At 40.4% G+C, this 21,727-nt stretch overlaps 1 protein-coding gene across 4 annotated transcripts in view; it reads left to right on the top strand.

Annotated features, from left to right (window-relative positions):
• Positions 1 to 21,727, top strand: part of LOC120556187 (multiple epidermal growth factor-like domains protein 11) — a 182,714-nt gene that overhangs the window by 137,608 nt on the left and 23,379 nt on the right. For all 4 annotated transcript variants that reach the window (XM_039795619.1, XM_039795621.1, XM_039795620.1 and 1 more), the window contains exons 12-16: positions 1,459 to 1,579; positions 2,424 to 2,587; positions 3,652 to 3,754; positions 10,177 to 10,323; positions 12,397 to 12,531. In XM_039795619.1, coding sequence (XP_039651553.1) covers positions 1,459 to 1,579; positions 2,424 to 2,587; positions 3,652 to 3,754; positions 10,177 to 10,323; positions 12,397 to 12,531 — 670 coding nt within the window. The remainder of the gene's footprint in view (positions 1 to 1,458; positions 1,580 to 2,423; positions 2,588 to 3,651; positions 3,755 to 10,176; positions 10,324 to 12,396; positions 12,532 to 21,727) is intronic.

The following is a 21,727-nucleotide window of genomic DNA, read 5'->3' as shown; positions in this document are numbered from 1 at the left end:
TGTTCATACTGTATTATTTGGTTACTTGGGTTAAAGGTGCAGTAGGTAAGACTTATAAAACTAACTTTGTGTCATATTTGCAGAGACTGGACCCTATGTTCCAGTAGAACTACATGAAGCAGGTCATTAAAAACAAATCCAGCTCCTCTGGCTCCACCTACAGCCTGTAGTGTTATTTGCAAAAATCCACAGCTCCCTGTTCAGATGCACCAATCAGGGCCAGGGGGGGTGTCTAACTGTGTGTCAGTCACTGCTCATGCACACACATTCATTCTCCCTTGTGGAGGGAGGGGCTTAGAAGACCGTTTTGGGCTTTAGCGGAAAGGGAGGGACTGAGAAGTTGTTGATGTTAACATTTTTTGGCTAAGTCCTGGATCTTCACAATCCTACATACAGTACCTTTAATTTGGGTTTCTACTCTACTGTTTACATGCTTTAATGTTTTTTATACTGTCTGTCTGAATATACCTGTATTCACTGTTTTAGCGCCTGTCTCTTTAAGCCCCCTACAAAAAACTGACTAGGTTGTCTTATTTCACAGTTTAAGGGTTGGAAGGTGATAGATAGATAATTATTTTCATTGTGATCAGAGTACAATGACAATCTGTTTAGCAACTCTTTAGCAGTGTGCATAAAAGTTACCTAAACAGAACAAAAGTTAAAGTGCTCATATTATGCTAATTTTCAGGTTCATAATTGTATTTAGAGGTTGTACCAGAATAGGTTTATGTGGTTTAATTTTCAGAAAACACCATATTTTTGTTGTACTGCACATTGCTGCAGCTCCTCTTTGTGTTGAGCTCTCTGTTTTAGCTACAGAGTGAGACATAGCACTTCTATCCCATCTTTGTTGGGAGTCACACATGCTCAGTAAGGACTACTAGCCAGTCAGAAGCAGAGTATGAGGGCGGGCCCTGACAGTACCTAGGTAAGCACTACTAGCCAGTCAGAATACACTAGAATACACTAAAAACAAAAACAAAAAAGATATATAACACAATAAAGGAAAGGGGAAAAGCCAAACAGCATAATATGAGCACTTTAAAAAAATAGAATAAAGACTAATAGAGCAAATATGAATGAAAGCTAAATATATGTAAAGAAACATTTTTTTTTTGGTGTTTTTCATATGTCCCCTTTAACTATTGAGCTTTTGATAGTAAGTTTGCTAATCTGTCGGTTTTATAAGTGTATGATATTTTTTCCCTATTATTTCCTCTCTCATTTGTCCAGTTAGTTAATTACTTAATTTCCTTAACTTAAAAGACTGCAAAGATAAATTAGAATTCAGAAAATGACATTTTTGTTGTTTTAAGATAAACCTATGGTTGGAGGGATGAAAAGAATGCCATAGAAATCATGATTGATTTGATGGTTGTGGTTTTAAAATAAGTAACTATTAAAAATGTGAGCCTTTCCACTGCCATCAGCGTCTGTGTGTCTGTCCACTGTGTCCAGGGGGACGACTGCTCCATCAGCTGTCCTGCAGGCCTGTACGGGACCAACTGCACCTCGTCGTGCTCCTGCCACAACGAGATCTCCTGCTCGCACATCGACGGCTCCTGCATCTGCAAAGAAGGTTCCCTTCCTTACACTGTTAAAGATCATTCATTTATGGATTCATCTTAAATCTTGAACTCATTTCCCTCTCGTTTCCCTTTATAGAAACATAAACACTGTAATTTACAGTGGTGGAAGAAGTACTCAGATCTTTTACTGAAGTAAACTTTGCTGATTATATGTCCATGCTTTTACTGTTGTGAGGTCTAATGTACGGAGCCCCCCTGGGGGTCAGCTGAGAGAAAAAAAAAACTGTGCGCACAGAATAAAAATCTGTTCCCTCGGTTTTATAAACTATTCGCACGGATTCATAATCCGTGCCCTCGGTTTTATAAACGTGAGCAAAATTAGAAAGATATTCACAGATTCCAACTTCCGGAATCAATTACTCTATAGCGAAATGTTATTAAATCACAAACGACGCATCTTTCCTACCATAGTAAGGTTAGCAACAAGCTGCAAACTCATTTTCATCAAAACGAGCTGTCCTCCGACCTGGAGAAATAACTTTAGTCTCTAGGAGCAGCCGGCGCTGAGACGGCAGTAAGACGAGCGCGTAGGGACCGTCTACAAACTACAACACTGACACAAAAATATCTATTAATTTAATGATTAAATAAGGTAGTATCTCCAAACTTACCTCAATTATAACTTGTCTCCTGCTAGTTGTGTGGACTAGCCAGACCCTCCTTCGCAGCGCTGTGGAGGAAGGTCTGGTAATGCAAGACTATCATTTTCGTGATATTTTAAGTGAATAAGTCAACTTTATTTTGATAGAACCTTTCCAAACAAGGTGCAGGTGCACATGAATCACAGTAGACTCAAATGGATTGTCCGTCTGATCTGTCCGTGTCTCTGTCCAGGTTGGCAGGGTGTGGACTGCTCCATCCCTTGCTCCAGTGGTGCTTGGGGACTGAGCTGCAATCAGACATGTCAGTGTGCCAACGAGGCAGCCTGCGACCCCGCCAACGGGACCTGCACCTGCTCTCCGGGCTGGAGGGACGAGCTCTGCGACGTACCGTGTCATGTAAGTGGTCGCGGCAGTCATCAGCTCTTCTGAGTGGAAAACGCTGCAGCAGTGTCTTGCAGGAAGGGATCCGAGTTTGGATTCAACTAAATTGATAAACACTAGTAACCTGACTCCGCCAGATGGATTGCTTCCCATTTGCTCGGCATATCCATCTGGGAACTTTCCATTGGAGAACTTTTGGGAAGGGGCGAAAATACTGGTTAGCTGATTGGATAAACCACCTGTCTATCACCACCTATGTTGGTGATAGACGGGCCAAATCAACCGATCAGATCAAAGTCTTGCCGAAACCAGTCGGGAGAAGAGCAAAAACATCTTTTCCTCCGAGAAAAGCCTGCAGTGCCGTTTTTTTGCTCTTCTTTCAATGAAGGAATACTTTCTAATTTGGATAAAACTTGCTGCGATAGCTACGCTCATCTCATCCGTGGAAGCCACCACGTTGTTTAAACTGAACAGTCGCTTCTCGTTGCGTCACACCTAAACCTGCCTCAAAACCAACGCTGATTGGTCGGTCGTTTGGCGAACGGCTCCAGATGTTCTCTATCTCAAGATGCCAGACTGATCTGAGAGTGGAAAACTGGAGCTTGCGAGATCAGGACGCTCTCACAAGGCTAAAACACTAGAGCTGCAAAGATGAATTGAGTAGTTAGTCAACCATTAAATTAATTACCAACTATTTTGATATTTGATTACTCGGTTTGAGTTGAAATTCTCAGTACACATTTTCTGATTCCAGCTTATTAGATGTGAATATTTTCTAGTTTCTTCTCTCCTCTGGGACAGTAAACTGAATATTTTTGAGTTGTGGACAAAACAAGACATTTGAGGACGTCGTCTTGGGCTTTTTGGGAAACACTCATCGACATTCGTCACCATTTTGTGACAAATTACTAATTGATTAAACGAGAAAAAAATCAACAGATTAATCCACGATGAAAATAATCATTAGTTGCAGCCCTAAAAAAACACTACTTCTCTGGTATGTTGCACAGTATATTAGTTATAGTTCTGCAGTTTAAAGTGCATTTGTATATTTGTGTCTGCTGTGTTCTGGCTGTCAGGAGGGATCATACGGGCTGGACTGCAGAGAGAGATGTGACTGTGTCAACGCTGACGACTGTGATCCAGTGACCGGCGTCTGTCGCTGTGTGGCAGGTTGGACCGGTGAGTTGTGCAGCCACTGTTTAGGGCTACTAAACACTGTGACCATCAATAGTTAAGGCTCCTGGCAACAGGAATGGAGGCCCACATGCAGCCACAGACTCAAATGGTTGAGGAGATGGTATTTACAATACAAGAGCACACGGAGGGAGGAGGGAAAGGAGTCTGTGGCTGAGGTGGTGCTGGCGACAAAAATGGAGACAACAAATCAATATGACACAGGAGAAATTCAGATCTATAAATGTTAAACTGATGGAGATTCAAGCTTGGATGAGTTTGACATTTTAACAAGTCCCTGTGGACAAAGCACCTTTTAAGGGGAGCGTGCCTGTGTTCCCACAGCCCTGTGTTCCCACATTTCTAAGTTTGTTTTCCAAAATTAGGCCCTATGTTCCCACGTTTCCTTTTTCATAAATTTGTATCAGATTGTATCCCCCTTTCTCCCAATTTGGTAGAGATAAATAAAGTATCTATCTATCTACGGAGAACCATCAATCTTTACTCATAGTGAATCATATCTAACCAGGCATTAGCCATAAGTTTAACATTTGGAGCACTGGGAAAGAAACTCTTTGCAAAAAAGAGTGGTGGAGCATTTTATAGAGCGGTAGCGTCTGCTTGAAGCAAGGAGAGCAAAAAGATTGGCCGCAGGATGACCAGAGGGATCACTGACAATCCCAATCAAATAACATCCTCAGCGGTGACATTGCACCTCTTTCTTTGAACCTTTGTTTGCTTTAATAAAAGTCATGTTCAGTTTGTAGCTCGGCTTCTTTTACCCGTTAATTGTCAATCAGGAGAGTCGTGATGAGCAATGATCGATATGAGCTGATGAATATGGAAAGGGGCGTTTTAATTCACTGCCAGAGGGAGAACTAGTAATGAATTTGCATTGGGAGGAATTTTAATATATAAATTTTTTTTTTTTTAAATATATAAAAAATCCAAGCAATTTGCAGTGTGATTGCTTTTCATTTAAATGTACCAATACAAGCATAAAGAAGAAAAAAATGTTGACTTCACTGAGCTCTCTCTCTCTCTCTCTCTCTCTCTCTCTCTCTCTGTTGTAATATCCCATCTGTTAATGCCACTGGGAAAAATATATGGTTACACTTTACCTAAAGGTATCTACATAAGCGTGACATGACACTGTCATGAACGTGTCATAAACATTATAAACAAGTCATAAACGTTTATGACATAACGCTTTTAAGTGTCATTCAGTTTTTGTCATGACAAGTTATTGTTATGGTTAGGGTTAAGGCTCATGTGTTCATGACAGTGTCTCGACGGTCTTAAACTAGCCAAGACACTCGCGTCGGGCTTTGTGCTACGCTGCGCCGGGTGCAAGACAGGGTCCTTGGAGTCTCCATCAAATGTAAAGGGCGACGAAACCTGTATGACTCTGGTTTCAGAGAGCGGTACAGTCTATTGTGGCCGACTGTTGAACTGAAAGAATAGAATCAGCTGTAGACAAAAAATAAAAAACAGACAAAGCTTGGTGAGCAAGTTACATTCAAATAATTATCCAGTTCTTGTTAATATTTTACTCCACTGTTCCGCCCATTGTTTGGCAAACCACACTCTAAGCGCCGGGTTATGGTTGAACAGTTCAACAGCAATATTGTTTTAACGGGACATATCATGAAAAAAAACAATTCACTTTTTCAGTGCTTGTGCACATGGGTATCTGGAGTGTCTACCAACCCACAAACGTGTGAAATAAAACAAGCTAGTCAGTTTTTTGTGAACTGCCTTGATCAGATTACATGAGATCCAACAAGCCATTCAGATTTGGCTCCTCGTCCAATGTCACATGCAGGCTCGTTACAATATACCGCCCCCCCCATCTGAGGATCTCCACCCACGACTTGAGAACTTCCTTTGAAAAGCTGCACCATATTTTTTTTCCACAAGCCAATTAGAGCGGACTGGTCTTCAAGAGACAGGCGCAAAAATAAAGCCTTTCAGACAGAAGGTAAATACAGGCATATTCAGACAGTATGATAAAAAAGTAATGTGTTTTGTGAACATTAAAGCATGTCAACATGTTCTAGTAGAAACCCAAAATACGAGCATGAACCTGAAAATGAGCATGATATGGGACTTTTAAATATGTAACAAACAGCGCATATTTTCAGACGGTCTCTCCTGGACGACATTCATAGTATTGCACTCGGTTGTTCACATGAAAAGTGACATAAATTGTTGCGTGATCAGTAATAAATGAAAAAGAAAGCTAGAGAGAGAATTCAAAGTTCCAACCCAGGGTTCATTATCACCTCCCCACAGCTGACCCATCACGGTATGAATGTTGGATTGTCGGGGAGTAAAAACTGTATAAACTTCAACAAAAACAGAAGCTTTTAGATCAAACTGTGACATTAGAAACCCTTGACTAGTTTAACGACTGGAAAAGGAACAAAGAGAAAGCAAAAAATGTTTTGGATGATTTAATACTTTTTCCTCTGTGACGTTCCTTCAGTCTGTCTCACTACTGTCAACAATTAGTTTTAATACTTTTGCAAGTGTGAGCCCCTCCTTCCTTACTTCTTTATAGAATGGCACTGTGGGCTGATAGTGTCATCAACTCCAATCTCAAAATCCAGGAGAATTTAGTTTTTGCACACTGACATCTTTGAGCACGCTCAACTGTGTCACAGTACGTACTGTACTCAAAACCCAGGAAGAATTAGTATGCAGCGTGGAATTGGGACACAGCATGTGTTTATGAAGATGAATAAGTAGAAACTGGATGAATATACTTGCAGTACTGCAAAAAAAAAAAAAAAAGAAACTACAGTTACTTATAAGTGTTTGTTTTAGACCTTTTCTTACACCAAGTGTTGTGAGCGCTACATGACCTGTAGTAGGTCAGAAGCAGTGACGGACTGGCCATCTGGAATTTGGGCAAACGCCCCTATGGGCCACTACTGCTAATTTGACTTTGGTTAATTTCGATAAGTTATTTTATGCATGCAGCCACAAATATTCAAGATTGTACTGCGGCAAAATGCAAAAGATACACTCGGAAGGCAGAGTTATTAATTTTCAAGTTCGGTTATTGACAAAAATAGGGCCGATGTGTTGCAAATGCCAGGGCCGTTTTTTTGCAAGGGGGTAAGCCTCTCGTCAGAACTCGAACCTCCTATGGCACCATTTTGATGTTACCAAACGCAAGATTGGGAATGATTGAGATTTCTCTCGGCACAGCTACCAGAAGACTTCACACTTTCAGACAGGTTGCTCACGTCACATCTACGTCTTCAAGCTCAGTTGGAGGCTGCTCAGTAACGCTCAGCCAGCACCGGGAAAGAGACTTCTGATATCCTTCACTGGTCTCGGTCCAGAGACACGGGGTCTGGTGGACCATTTTATATATACCGTCTGTGGTGTTTGGATCCCAGGCCGTCCTGGTTCGAAGCATTATTTTATTGTTCTCAGGTCAGAGTTTTACATTTTATTTCAGTGCTGCTGTCACTTGGGAGATGAATACTATGTGTTAGCTTTACACCACGCTCTGCCTAAGCTTTAGCGCTACAAGAATTTACATTTGGCCTTCTTCTGCTTCATATCTCGTCCCCACCTTCTCGTCCCGCTCCTCCCTTTGTTTTAACTTCACAGCCGCACGAATGGAGCTTTTGATTTTCACCCACTTTGTGGCTCAGAGGTAGTTTATTAATTGAGTCATAATGGCCGCCCGCCTGTGCCCCACTCTCATATTCTCTTATGTTCTGTGTCAAAGGAAGTTTCTAATGAGCTGCAGTAAGCCAGGCTGCAGAGAAGAGGTGGGAGATTTACTATATTTGCACATACACTCTTCTTACTCTGTCTGTCTGTCTCACTTACTGTCTCTCTTTATATTTAGATGCGGTGGTAAGGTGTGTGTGTGTGTGTGTGTGTGTGTGTGTGTGTGTGTGTGTGTGTGTGTGTGTGTGTGTGTGTGTGTGTGTGTGTGTGTGTGTGTGTGTGTGTGTGTGTGTGTGTGTGTGTGTGTGTGTTACAGCTTGTAACTAAGAATTGATGAAATGTGAGTCTCTCGGGCACTGCTGTCTACAGACTGTCCCTTGTGAGCACCGAGGGCTCTGATCCATTCTGCAAGCCAACTTTTGTATAGACAGACTGCTGCCTCTCAGGACACACACACACACACACACACACACACACACACACACACACATGCAAGACTGATGAAAGAAGCAGACACTTCAGCAAATGATTAAAGGGTTTAAAGTCTCGGGCAGAATTTGGGGAATGTAGGTTTTTTGCCTAAAATGTTTGTTCGTACAAACTTACATATTTGTACATGTGCAAACAGGTTCACAATATCACAATATCTCGGGAAAACGGATATTGTTTTAGCTACTTTCTGCATATTTTTGAATGTTAATGTCAGTGATGGATTGACAAGTTTGTTTTTACACTGTAAAATGTCCCGTTCTGTACATATCTGGGGTACAATTATTTAATTATCAAATTTAAAGAATCCTAACTTGACTAAGTCAAAACTGTTTCAGCTACATAACCACTGCTCCACTTTTCATCCTCATTCCATGATGTTTTATTTGCTGTGTTAGCTCGGCTCTGTCAGGCTGTCTAGAGGCACAGCGGTGCTTTGAGTGAATGCTAATGGCAGCGTGCTAATATGCTGATAGGCGTGTTTACCATGTACACCATTTTAGTTTAGCATTTTAGCATGCACAACAAATGCATTACATCATGGACATTTAACTGAACAATTACTGTTACTTCATAGAATAACTGTTAATGAAAATAATCATTAGTTACGTGTTTTTTTTACTGATTTAAAATGTGTGTGTATATATGTATATTCATATGTATATACATGTGTGTGCGTATATATATATACATACATATACACACACATACAGTATATATAAATATATATATATATATATATATATAAGTATATATACATATTTATGTGTGTGTATATATATGTAAATATATGTGTATATATAGTACATACATATACTGTATATATATGTATGTATGTATATATATATATATATATATATATGCATAAAAGTAAGGGTAAATATGTATAGAAGTATTGACATACGTATGTGGTTAATGTATAGTGTCATTCATCATTATTCATTTTAGTTTTCTTCCATGTTTTAAATTAAAATGTATAAGAGACGGTGACATGTTTGGTCAATACTTGGTTATCTATCTCAATAAAAAAAGTAGGGCTGTCCTCGACTAAAGAAATTCTGATTTGACTAACACTCGTGTGACTTTGTCGACTAATCGATTAGTTTAGATTTAATCGACAGATCTATAATACGGAGTTTCTCCACAAAGAATCATACAAAAGCACCACTTTAAATCTAGTGTTTACCAGAGATGAGCTCAGAAGTTTAATTCATTCAGCCATAAAGAAGCATAAGAAATGACTAATCGGTAAATCTTAAACTAATCACCTAAAAGGGGGCAGCGCTAATAAAAAGAGAATAAAATAAATACTAATCATCGGTTACAGCCCTGCAGTACTTGACATCTTTTCCTTCCTGCCAGCGCCTTCAGCTATTTCTTTGAGCCATTTAGATATCAGTGTTTAAAGGATAAGGATGGAAATATTCTATATTTTTCTTACAGTCAACAAATCTCATGAAAAGACCAAAACCAACAACATGTTTGTCCATCTCTCAACACTGTCTGACTTCCTGTCTGTGGCTCTGAGCACCAAGCCCATTGGTTCCCACTGAAGATGTCAATCTCTGAAAACATCTCACAGATATACAGTTTCATTTTAAAAAAAGAATCAGTAATTTTGTACAACAGCTGTTCATTGTATTTTATATCAAACAAACAGGAGGTAATACTGCATTTTTGAATGTTCGAAAGGATAATAAACGGAAACAAAATAACAATGGAGCTATATTGCACAGGGGAAGAAGATCTATCAGGCTTTGATGCAAACCCAACTGTTGGTTTTTCATGTGATAAATTGGCCATACTAAAACTATAGAATACCACCAGCTTTTGCTTTTTAACAGGGAGATGAGTGTAGAGGAATTGTCTCTTTGTCTCTCTGATCTGTCACATCAAAATCCCCCCTCCCCTGCTGACTCAGTGTCTGAGTGCGTGCTTTAAAGGCCTTTTGCTAATGTTCCCTCATCTATCGCCTTTCTTTGCATCATTCGCTCTTCTCCTTTTTCAAGTTCAAGTGACACATCTGAAACTTTGTGAGCAGCGTTTGGGAAGTCAGTTTGACTTCACTTAAAAGCTGGGTAGCTAAGAACAAAGCCTCTTACTTTACAATAGACTATAAATGGGTGCGCCTTTGTGTGTGTGTGTGTGTGTGTGTGTGTGTGTGTGTGTGTGTGTGTGTGTGTGTGTGTGTGTGTGTGTGTGTGTGTGTGTGTGTGTGTGTGTGTGTGTGTGTGTGTTTTCTGCAGGTGTCCATTGCGACAGTGTGTGTGAGGAGGGACGCTGGGGACCCAACTGCTCCTACAGCTGCACCTGTGAGAACGGAGGCTCCTGCTCCCCAGAGGACGGCACCTGCGTGTGCGCTCCCGGTTACCGTGGCACCAACTGCAGACGAAGTAAAGACACATTTCACACACACACACACACCTCACACACACTGTGCCTCCTCTATCGTAGCTGCAGTGCAGTGGTGGAAGGACTCGGATACAAAAAAACGTAGCAATACTAGAATTGAAAAAATGGAATTCTCAGTAAAAGTGCCTTTCAACATGTGCTCCAGCATCAAAGTAAAGTTTGTGAAGAATGATAACAGTCACGTGTTCATGCATCAATAATTTAGAAAGAAATCCCCAAACAAGGGAATTTCCCCATTGTAGGATCAATGAAGTCTATCTTATCTTATCCAATCAAAATGATGATGTAATCATTTTATTTCTTTGAGGTCGGTTTTAAAATGAGCTCCACAAAAGTGCTGAACACATTAATGCTCGATGATTATTATTTAATAAGATAATAAACATTATTCTGAAATGGGCCATTCTGCATAATGAGTGCTTTTACTTTTGTTACTTTAAGTATATTCTGATGCTGATACTTTGTGTACTTTTACTTAAGTAAAAGGTTGAATGCTGGAGTATTTCTGCACTGTGGTATTGCTACTTTTACCTAAGTGAAAGAAGCAATACCATCGCCTGTTACTTGTCTCAAAAAGAAACTTTAAACACAGTTTACTGCAGAGACGCTAATCACATTAGAAACAATCAGCGGTGTTAATTTATTTTGGTGATAAAATGCTCCGTAAACAACACCTCAGGTGTTAGAAAGTGATTTTGGTTGACAGTTCAGGAGAAACTCTTAGTTTTCAGATGAGCCACTGTGTTTTTTTTTCTTGTCTGAAAATCAGAATTACATTACATGTCATTTAGCGGACGCTTTTATCCAAAGTGACTTACAGTTGCTCTATATGTCAGAGGTCACACACCTCTGGAGCAACTAGGGGTTGAGTGCCTTGCTCAAGGACACATTGGTTGATGTATCACAGTGGGAATCGTACCCAGGTCTCTCGCCCCAAAGGTATGTGTCATATCCACTGCACCATCACCACCACGGAATAAAATGTAAGTGGGAGCCCAGTGAATTGTGTGTGTGTGTGTGTGTGTGTGTGTGTGTGTGTGTGTGTGTGTGTGTGTGTGTGTGTGTGTGTGTGTGTGTGTGTGTGTGTGTGTGTGTGTGTGTGTGTGTGTCGTCAGATGTAAGAAGGGTTTATTTTAAAATCGGATTAATGACAAAACTGTAAATCATCTGTTGTACAATCTGCTTAAATTAAAGTCTGAGGCTACCTTTTTTTTTTTTTTTATTTTGCTTCATTAACCGGATTTTAAAATAAACCCTTCAATCTGATCAAATAATCAATACTATCAACAATAACGCGCACACGCCACAATATCATCTGGCCATACACATACACACACACACAATTGACTGGGCTCCCACTTATGTTTTATTCTGATTTTCAGACAAGAGAAAAACACAGTGGCTTATCTGAAAACAAAGAATTTCTCCTGAACTGTCAACCAAAATCACTTTCTTTTTCCGACAACACACACACACACACACATACCAGTTTTTCCTCTGCTTGTCCCTGCATCAGAGTTATAAATTTAAAGGCTCTCGGTTCACAGTTTAGGCAATTATCTTAATTAGGAAAGTCCTGTAGCGTGAGAGAGGCAGTAGACCGGCCAGCACCAGCTTGTCTCGCCACTTAGAGTAACATCAATTAGAGCAAATTAAAGGCGTCACGAAGACATGTGAGGGAGGATCAGTGGTGGAAGGAAAACAAAGAAACCAATACTGCCAACAGGTTGACCCCGGAGAGCAGACAGCGGTCAAGGAAACACGTTCAGGGACACACTTTTGCCTGCACACACACACACACACACAAATATATATGATGGACAGAGCCGATATTAAGCTTTTATATACGTGGGGTCTGAAAACGTAGCTTCATTTGGGACTAAGTGGACCATGAAATCCATTATTAAAATGATCAGAGAACTAATCAGAGAAGTAATCAGAAGTTCCTTTTGCACTGAAATTGACTTCTCTCTCTATTTCACACACGCACACACACACACACGCACCCAGAGTTCGCCCACTTCTTCTAACAGTGGTGTTTGCGTTCTCCGCAGCGTGTTCGCCTGGTTTCTACGGCCATCGCTGCAGCCAGTCTTGTCCTCAGTGTATCTACAGCGACGGCGCGTGTCACCACGTCAGCGGACATTGTGAATGTCTCTCTGGCTTCTTCGGCTCCCTCTGTAATCAAGGTCAGTTGTCCTTTGTATCAAAAACAACCAGCTGTGTTTGTGTGTCTGTTTTATACTGTTATATGCTTGCAATAAGAAATAGACACTGTTGAACTGTTCATCAATGTAACGTTTAAAAAAAAAAAATGGAGATATTTGACGAAACGGTTCCTCAAAGCGCACAGAAGTGAAACTGAAATGAAAACGTGGTTGTCCCATGGCATCGGGTAGGTCTTGTCCTTGAACATCCTAAGTATTGCACTTTCATACATTTTTGAGAGACACATTATAAAGACAAAGCAGCCGAGGCAGAGATTTTTCTAGTTTGAGTCAAAAACACAGAATTCTGCAATTCCCATAATGTAATTTTACAGTCTTTAATAAATCATAGACTGTAAAAAATAAATAAAAAAGATGGATGACACGTCTCCACTTTCTGTGATCAGGCGCTGGAGCTGCGGTATCGAAGTCCCGTTCATAACACCCGCTTGAACGATTGTTAGCCAATCCCAGCTGTCCATCAGGACGTTTCACCCCTTTTTTATGGGCAAGGCAAGGCAGCTTCATTTGTATAGCACATTTCAGCAACAGGGCAATTCAAAGTGCTTTACATAAAATATTAAAGAGCAGTTGAAAACAATAAAAAAATATAAAGACAGATAAAATACAATATTATAGGACGCTAGTGTGGGACAGTGTATAAGCCGTTGCTCTATTGAATGGCCGGTTGTCATACAGATTGTCATACAGTTCCAATTTTCAACATTGTAACTTCAGTAACAATTAAAAATATAAGAACAGGGGCGCCCGGATAGCTCAGTTGTTAGAGTGGGCACCCATGTGTAGGGGTTTACTCCTCGGGGCAGCGGGCCCGGGTTCGGCTCTGACCTGTGGCCCTTTGCTGCGTCTGGCCCCTTCTCTCTCCCCTTTCATGTCTTCAGCTGTCCTGTCAAGAATAGGGGCTGGAAATGCCCTAAAAAATAATCCTTTAAAAAAAAGCTGAGATGAGTTGCATTGTTTTTTTTAACCAGGGCAGCAGTTTTCAGATGACATTATGTGCTTACATAATCGCAAAAGGGTTCTCGACTGTTGTAGAAAGAACTGGCTGATCTTTAATGCAATATCTCCATTGCCCATTATCAGCAACCATTCATCAAACGTTCCAAAAGGCCCATTCTGTTTACTAATCTGATATCATTTTAAAAGGCTAACTGAGAAAACATTGGAGAACCCTTTTGCAATTATGTAAGCACATAATGTAATCTGAAAACTGCTCTCCTGGTTAAAAAAACAATGCAACTGATCTCAGCTGGTATTCTGTCTGTAATGGAGTAGAATGGACATTTCTAAGTGACCCCAAACTTTTGACCGGTAGAGTGTGTGGGTGTGTGTGTATATATATATATATATATATATATATATATATATATATATATATATATGTATATGTATATATATATATGTATATGTATATAGTGTATATATATATATATATATATATATATATATATATATATATATATATATATATATATATATATTAAACAGATAAAATAGAATAAAAGTTACAGTGCAGTAGAAGTGAACAGTTGATCAAAGAAAGGCAGCTTCAAAAAGAAAGCATAGCATCAAATAGCATCAAATAACTAATAAAAAACAACTTTATAAGAAAAATCAAATCTTCAGGGTGATCAGAACGACCTAAAATGACAGAAACCATCTTTGGGAAAAACTTATTTCAAGTGTACTTAGATTTTTTTAGTTTGGTCCATGTCATGGAGGGGGGCAGCCAGTCGCCAGGGGGGCGATCCAGATGTTTTGGCTTCACTTTTACAGTTAGCATCTGTCCCTGCCTGGTAGATGCTCAGGTCTTTCAAACTCCTTGCCTTCAGTTTTTAGGGTCACATTTCCATTTAGTTGTGATCTCCATACCCCCCCAAAAAACTGCAAATGTATTTAAAAAAATTTTAAAAGCCCCCTTTTAGAAAACTAGGTTTACATCACTCTAACCCTCATTTGTCTAAAGGCCCATACCGTGTGGTTTATAAATCCAGAACTGAGGTCCTACAGCACCGACTGCCAACTTAGAGCCGCGTGGAGCCACCAAACAAAACCTCTTTCTTTGTGTGACACAGATTGTGACAAACATATTTTAAGACCCATCTTGCACAGTGTGACATGCTGTTTTGCATGCTGTGTGTGTGTGTGTGTGTGTGTGTGTGTGTGTGTGTGTGTGTGTGTGTGTGTGTGTGTGTGTGTGTGTGTGTGTGTGTGTGTGTGTGTGTGTGTGTGTGTGTGTGTGTGTGTGTGTTAAGGCTGCACAATTTTATCAAAATCGCAATATGGTCTATGCAATATTGAAAATCGCAGGGGGGCACAATATTTGTTAACGGCAAAATATATGTCAAACCATTCTGAATTAAGTATTGTGGTGCTGCAGAAACATCCCAGCCTACAAATTGTATCCTACAGACTGGTACAGAGCGTCATAAAAATCACACTATAATCATTTTTATTTTTTGATATTAATATATTTCAATGAAAATTAGAATAACGATACCAAAATGATCATTCCCTCCAATATCGTGAATCATATCGATAATTAGAATAACGATACCAAAATGATCATATCGCAATCGCAATATCAGTCAAAATGATCGCAATTAGATATTTTCCTCATATCGTGCAACCTTAGTGTGTGTGTGTGTGTGTGTGTGTGTGAGTGCTCCATACAGAGACTAACATCATTTTGTTATTGAGTCTATCAATCGGACAAATAACTCCCAGAAAGTTAGTGCAGGATTTATCTTATTCACGTTCCCCGTTCACGCTCCCTTCAGGAGCACAGTCAGCTGCTGTACCCCTTGCATTCGGCCTCTTGACATTTACACAACCTGTGTTTTGTAAAAGCCTGACATCTCTACGTAACTTAAGGTTAGAATTAAAGCCCCACACACAAACCAAACCCCCTTGAATGTTTACATTTCATTAGAAATGTAGGTAATGAAAGAAATCTAAACCTTGAGCTCCGTCTGTGTCTGTGTCCTTCATTTGCCAAGGACATTTACATATACACATAAAGTATACTCTGCATTTTTTTAATTGGTGGGAGGAAACCGGAGCAAAACCCACGCGAACACGGGGAGAACACGCAAACTCCTCTCATAAAGAGCTTGCCCAGACCGGGGATTGAACCCAATACTCTGCAGTGCCTACTTGCTGTGAGGCAGAGAGCCTCCCTGCTGCCATAACTCCTCCAGCCTCTTCATTTCATCTCAATACTCTTTTTGTCACTTTATCCTGTACATCATTCTTCCAGTATGGTTTAGCTCCTCTGCAGGTTAAACAGGTGTTAATTCTCCTGTGAAGGCAGTCAGCCCAAGGTGCGGTGCCAAGTAAAATTTTAAATAGAGACAGTGGAGGAGTGTGCTGTGAAATATTTATCGTCATTAAACATGAAGACGGCCTTAGTTAGGCCTTGTCCCACATTAGCCATTCTGCTGGCTGCTGCATCTTTGAGCAGCCCAGTAGATAACTGGGCGAACCTTGATAAATCCAACGTCCGGCGTGGGGACTTTTAACCGCCTGAAGAGCCAGTCCCGCTCCATCCCTGTCCTCTCGATGTGTGATACCCTTTTGTACAAGCTAATGATGTTATTGACTGGTAAACTCTCAGAGGCTCTGATGCATTGCAGTGCAGTGCAGTGCAGTGCAGTGTGTGTGTGTGTGTGTGTGTGCGTGTGAGTTAACTGAGACAAATTGGGTTTTCACCGCTTTAACGAAGAAATCGGATGTATTTTTCAACTTGAAACTGGTGTAAAATGTACATATGTCCCCTTGTCTAATAGATGTCTTATTCTCCATCTATACAACCTCAACAAAACAAATATCTCTTCAACATACAGTACAAACACGATCACCTTCAGACAACCAACACAGGATTCTTTAAAGGTCCCGTACTCATGCTCATTTTCAGGTTCATACTTGTATATGGGTTTCTACTCGCTCTACTCCCCTTCTTGGTTTCTACAAGAATATATTTACACTCTTTAAAGGTGCTTTAGGTAGGACTATGAAGATCCAGAACTTAGCCAAAAAATGTGAACATTGACAACTTCTCAGTCCCTCCCCCCTTTCTGCTAAGCCCAAAACGGTCTCCTAAGCCCCTCCCCCCACAAGGGAGAATGAATGCGTGTGCATGAGCAGTGACTGACACGCAGTTAGACACCCCCCCATGGCCCTGATTGGTGCATCTGAACAGGGAGCGGTGGACTTTTTCAAATCACACTACAGGCTGTAGGTGGAGCCGGAGGAGCCGGATTTCTTTTTTTAATAACCTGCTTCATGTAGTTCTACTGGAACATAGGGTCAGTTTCAGCAAATATGACAGAAAGTTAGTTTTATAAGGCTTACCTACTGCATCTTTAATGTAAAAAAAACCAAACAGTTTTCACTCTCTGTCTGAAATACTCCATTTAGCGCTTGTCTCTTTAAAGGGGTGATAGAATGCAAAACCGATTTTACCCTGTCATAGTTGAATAACGACAGTTTGGTGGGTAAATAGGACATACATAGAAGCTCAAAATCCCACTGACACCCCTTTACTATGAAAATCTCATATTTTGAAACTGCCGCTGAAAACGGGCGAATCCCAACAAAGCTGAGTTGCTTACGCAAGCATCTCAAAATCCGGAACCTTAAGAGAACAGTCACGCCCCAACATTTACATACTACACAACTGACCTGAGATCAGGTAGTACATTTACATACTACACAACTGACCTGAGATCAGGTAGTACATTTACATACTACACAACTGACCTGAGATCAGGTGGTACATTTACATAGGCTACACAACTGACCTGAGATCAGGTAGTTTTCTGAATCTAGCTAGGTCACGCAGATCTCTGCTATTCCATTACAAAATTCACTTCTGAAACTTTTTTATGCGAGAAATCAACCATATAAAGCTCGAATATGGGCCGCTTTACGAAAAAGGATGGCTAATTGCCGGTATTTTCTCCCGACTGTGTTTCGGGAGTTTAGTGCCGGTGTTGGTGCTGCCTGGGTTGCTACATCGACGCCCTGACCGCAAGTGTCAGCGAGCTTGTTCGCCCGCAATCTTTTACCGCAGCCCGCGGTTCCAGTTAATCTTATAATGGGTATGTGTGTTGAGTTATTTAAACAAACAATCGGGGAAATAAACGCCTCTTTGGCTGCGAGTCTCATTGATAGAGCCGCGGTGAGATGGAGTCCATCAATGAGAGCTAGCTAGCCTCCTCCTAACTCTGACATTCACAAAAATACATTCAATTGAAATCCGAAATCGGACAAGTGTTAGCTAAGCTTTGTAAGACCTTGAGGAACCTGTAATATTCATGCCGTGACGAAATTCAAACTGTAAATATACTTTAGTTATGCGAAGTGAGCAAGCTGCGGTATTTCCCCATTGTAATGAATGGGACATATAGCAAGCAGCTGCTGGTCCTACAAAGACGCCTTACGCGTTCATAAAAATGCCTTAAAATCAAATCGGACACAACGGTTAGCTTTATAAGACATTGGGGAATGATGTTGTATAAGTGGCGTGACGAAATTCAAACTGTAAATATAATTTAGTTATGGCGACAATGTAGCTAGCTAGCTGCGGTATTTCCCCATTGTAATGAATGGGACATATAGCAAGCCGGCGCGTCCTACAAAGACGCCTCGCGTTCATAAAAATGCCTTAAAATCAAATCGGACACAACGGTTAGCTTTATAAGACATTGGGGAATGTGTTGTATAAGTGGCGTGACGGAAATTCAAACAGTAAATATAATTTAGTTATGGCGACAATGTAGCTAGCTAGCTGCGGTATTTCCCCATTGTAATGAATGGGACATATAGCAAGCAGCTGCTCGTCCTACAAAGACTGCCCGTTCATAAAAATGCCTTAAAATCAAATCGGAAACGGTTAGCTTTATAAGACATTGGGACATTCAAAACCGTAAATGTATTATTTATAGATATAGTTTTGCGGGCAGCTGGCGCGCGAGCCCCGCATATGCAGTATCCACAAAGGGGACTTTGCCCTGGGTATGGAGCCCAGCAGGCTGCGCTTTCTCGTCCGGATGTGTGGAGCTCCTAAAGTCCGACACGTCTTACCAAATTTGCAATTAGCCATCAATTTTTGTAAAACGGCCCATATTTGAGCTTTATATAGTTGATTTCGGTACGGCCAAAAGTCTCAGAAGTGAATTTGGTAATGAAACATTGCAGTGTCTGGAATATGAGATTCTGTCGCTTCTCTAATGTATGTGTATTGGGGATTCGCCAACCAATCAGCGCGCCTTCGTCTCTATGTGTGATGGCAAGTCGCTCAACCAATCACCGCGCAGCTCATCTAAATGTTCATGACCATACCATATTTGGAAGAAAAGCTCTTGTTACAAATAGGGCCAAAACACAGGGATGCATAAGGGCCAGTAAAATATCAACCAGGCCATTTTCAGCCCAACCAATGTTACATACCCCATTAGGAGACCATAAGGAACAGTGTGAAATAATAATAATAATAATAATAATAATAATAAATTGAATTTATATAGCGCTTTTCATGGACTCAAAATACCCTATATAATCATTCTATCACCCCTTTAAGCCCTCCTGAAAAAGCCCAGTCTGCTCTAATTGGTCAGCATTTTTACACCTGCATACTCAGAGTCTCTGTCATTGCAGCCGGGGAACAACTAGCGGCACTTTCTACCTATACACAGTATATATTTTTAATTTTTTTTAATTTAATTTATTTATCTTCTCCTTCTTTGGTGGTCAGCAACAGGAGGTTTGGTGGTTGTACATTGCTGCCATCTAACCATGGAGGTATTTTCAAGCATTAAATGCATAACTACAATGCATAGTGGGTGATACCCACCTCTGGAGTGACCATCGTTGTTCACTCGCTTCCTTGGCCCTCCAAGGGTCGATCTCACCAAGTTCACAATGCTGCTTCAGTCACGACTGGAGGCTGTTAATGTGGGTCTGTTAATAGACTGCTAATAGAGGCTAGTATTAACTGTAAGATATGCTGGTCGGTATGTGTTACAGGAGAATAATTAGTCTGATCGTGATCTCATCTTATGTTTAATCAATTGAGGCTCATGTAGTTTTTAACATGGTACTGACCTCTACACACACACACACACGTGGACGCTCGTACACACATGCACTCACACACGCGCGCGCACACATACACACACACAGGTATCCTGTAATAAAAAAGGTATAGCTACACACAATGATGTGATAAAATGTTATAAATATTTGACGGCTTTACTTTTTGACCCAAACCCTAACCCTTAAAAGCCTAAAATATATTGCTAATTTAACGTTCATATGCTACTATAAAACTGCACTAGTGTTAGCATATTGTAGTATGTTAGGATTAAGCTGCACGTAAAGCTGATGCTAATGATTTTAGAGGTAGCATGTCATGAATTAAACTTTGACCAGTTTGTGGTTTGATATGAAAACAGGTCAGGTTGATGTAGGGCTGCTCGGTTATGGAAAAAAATCACAATCACAATTATTTTGGTCGATATTGAAATAACGATTATTCATTCACTCTTGGATACATGTTGCATTTATTGAACTTAAAAAAACAGTGAAGCAGTTTAAACAAAATCTACAGTGAACACCTTGAACTGTGAAATGTCCTTTAATACTCTTCCCATTGAAACGTTTCTTTTCATTCACATACACAAGACAAAATAAGAGTTTACTTGCGAAAAAGTAATATATAGTTATATATAATATAATATATATATATATATATATATATATATATATATATATATATATATATATAATTGTGATCTTAGGAGCCCAAATCATAATTGCACAGCCTTAGGTTGACGACATCACTAGGATTCATCCTGCGGGGAGCAGGCATGTCCCTCTGATAGTTGTCGAGATATTTCACTCTGGACCAAAGAGTTCAGACTGAGTGACCAGAGAGTGTGGCTAAAAACTAATTTAGTGCTCAGCTGACAGGAGATCACCAGGGAGCTGCTGAACACTCCCTCGCCCACTAATTATCTTTGCTAAACATGATTTCATTCATGTACACATACGCGTAATACTTTGATCCAAACTTTACAGACACTAGTCATACATTGGTTAATGTTACATAAGTGGAGGGACTTCATTAAAGCATTCATAATGATCTTTATTGCTCTCATATTCAGAGCAGAGAGAGAAGAATCCCCTCCAGGGTTTTATTCTTTCAGTGAAACAATATGCACGGCTGGCTTTTATAAGCATGGACAGGCAGAACCTGTTAATGAAGACAATACATTTTGTGTAACAGGTGGAGAATGGTAGTGAAATGCACGAGTGATGAAACGAGTGGAGAAGAATTGTAAAATAATCGACATAGCTTGTGTGTATATATATATATATATACATAATGTATTTATCTTATCTAAACATTACCATGAAGAAGTAGCACACATTCATGAAATTGTAATACTGGCCGTAATGTTTGACAACTACAAGCACACTCTGTATTTTGTGATCGGCTCGTTCGAGATGAACTGCGCCTCGCCTGTAAAGCGGACGAGAGCAGGCGGGAGCAGCCGGGGGCGGTGACAATAATCCGCTGTCAAGTCGGACAGTTTCCAGCCGCTTCCAGCAGCCTTCAGGCTGAACAGGAAGTCACAGAAACACTGTGGTCCGATTTTAATAAAATGTTATCAGACCCATATATCAGCTTGTACACAAGTCTCCGGTTGTTTTAATTATGACAGAGTAGCTGTCAAAATGCTCTACATGCGATCTGTTGCTGATTTTAATCACCAACAGACTGTAGATGATCTGTAATCTGAACAGATTTAGTCTCTCTGACTTCTAAACATAACTATCAGCCACACAACATGTGTTCTGTAAGGAATAAGCCTTTAAATCAGACAAATAGCAGTTAAAATCCCTCCAATTCAAAATCAATAAAAAGTGGATATAAAACGTCATCATGTTGAGTCAATTTTGAACCAATCAGCTGTTAGATCAGCTGAGAGGCAGGCGTTTCCCAGCATGCCCCTGGGTCCGCCCGGGGTCTTGCAGTCAGTGAAAAGCAACTGCGCTGCCTGCGTCTCAGAACTGCGGCCGCCTTGATCTCGTGAGGTTATCGTTGCATACGTGTGCGTGACGTCAGAGCAAGTCGGGATCAAGTCAGACA

This window comes from Perca fluviatilis, chromosome 3, assembly GCF_010015445.1.
Source record: "Perca fluviatilis chromosome 3, GENO_Pfluv_1.0, whole genome shotgun sequence".
In the NCBI taxonomy this organism is placed as follows: Eukaryota; Metazoa; Chordata; class Actinopteri; order Perciformes; family Percidae; genus Perca; species Perca fluviatilis.
The sequence above is the reverse complement of the archived record's forward strand: the minus strand, read 5'-3'. Positions and strand labels throughout refer to the sequence as shown.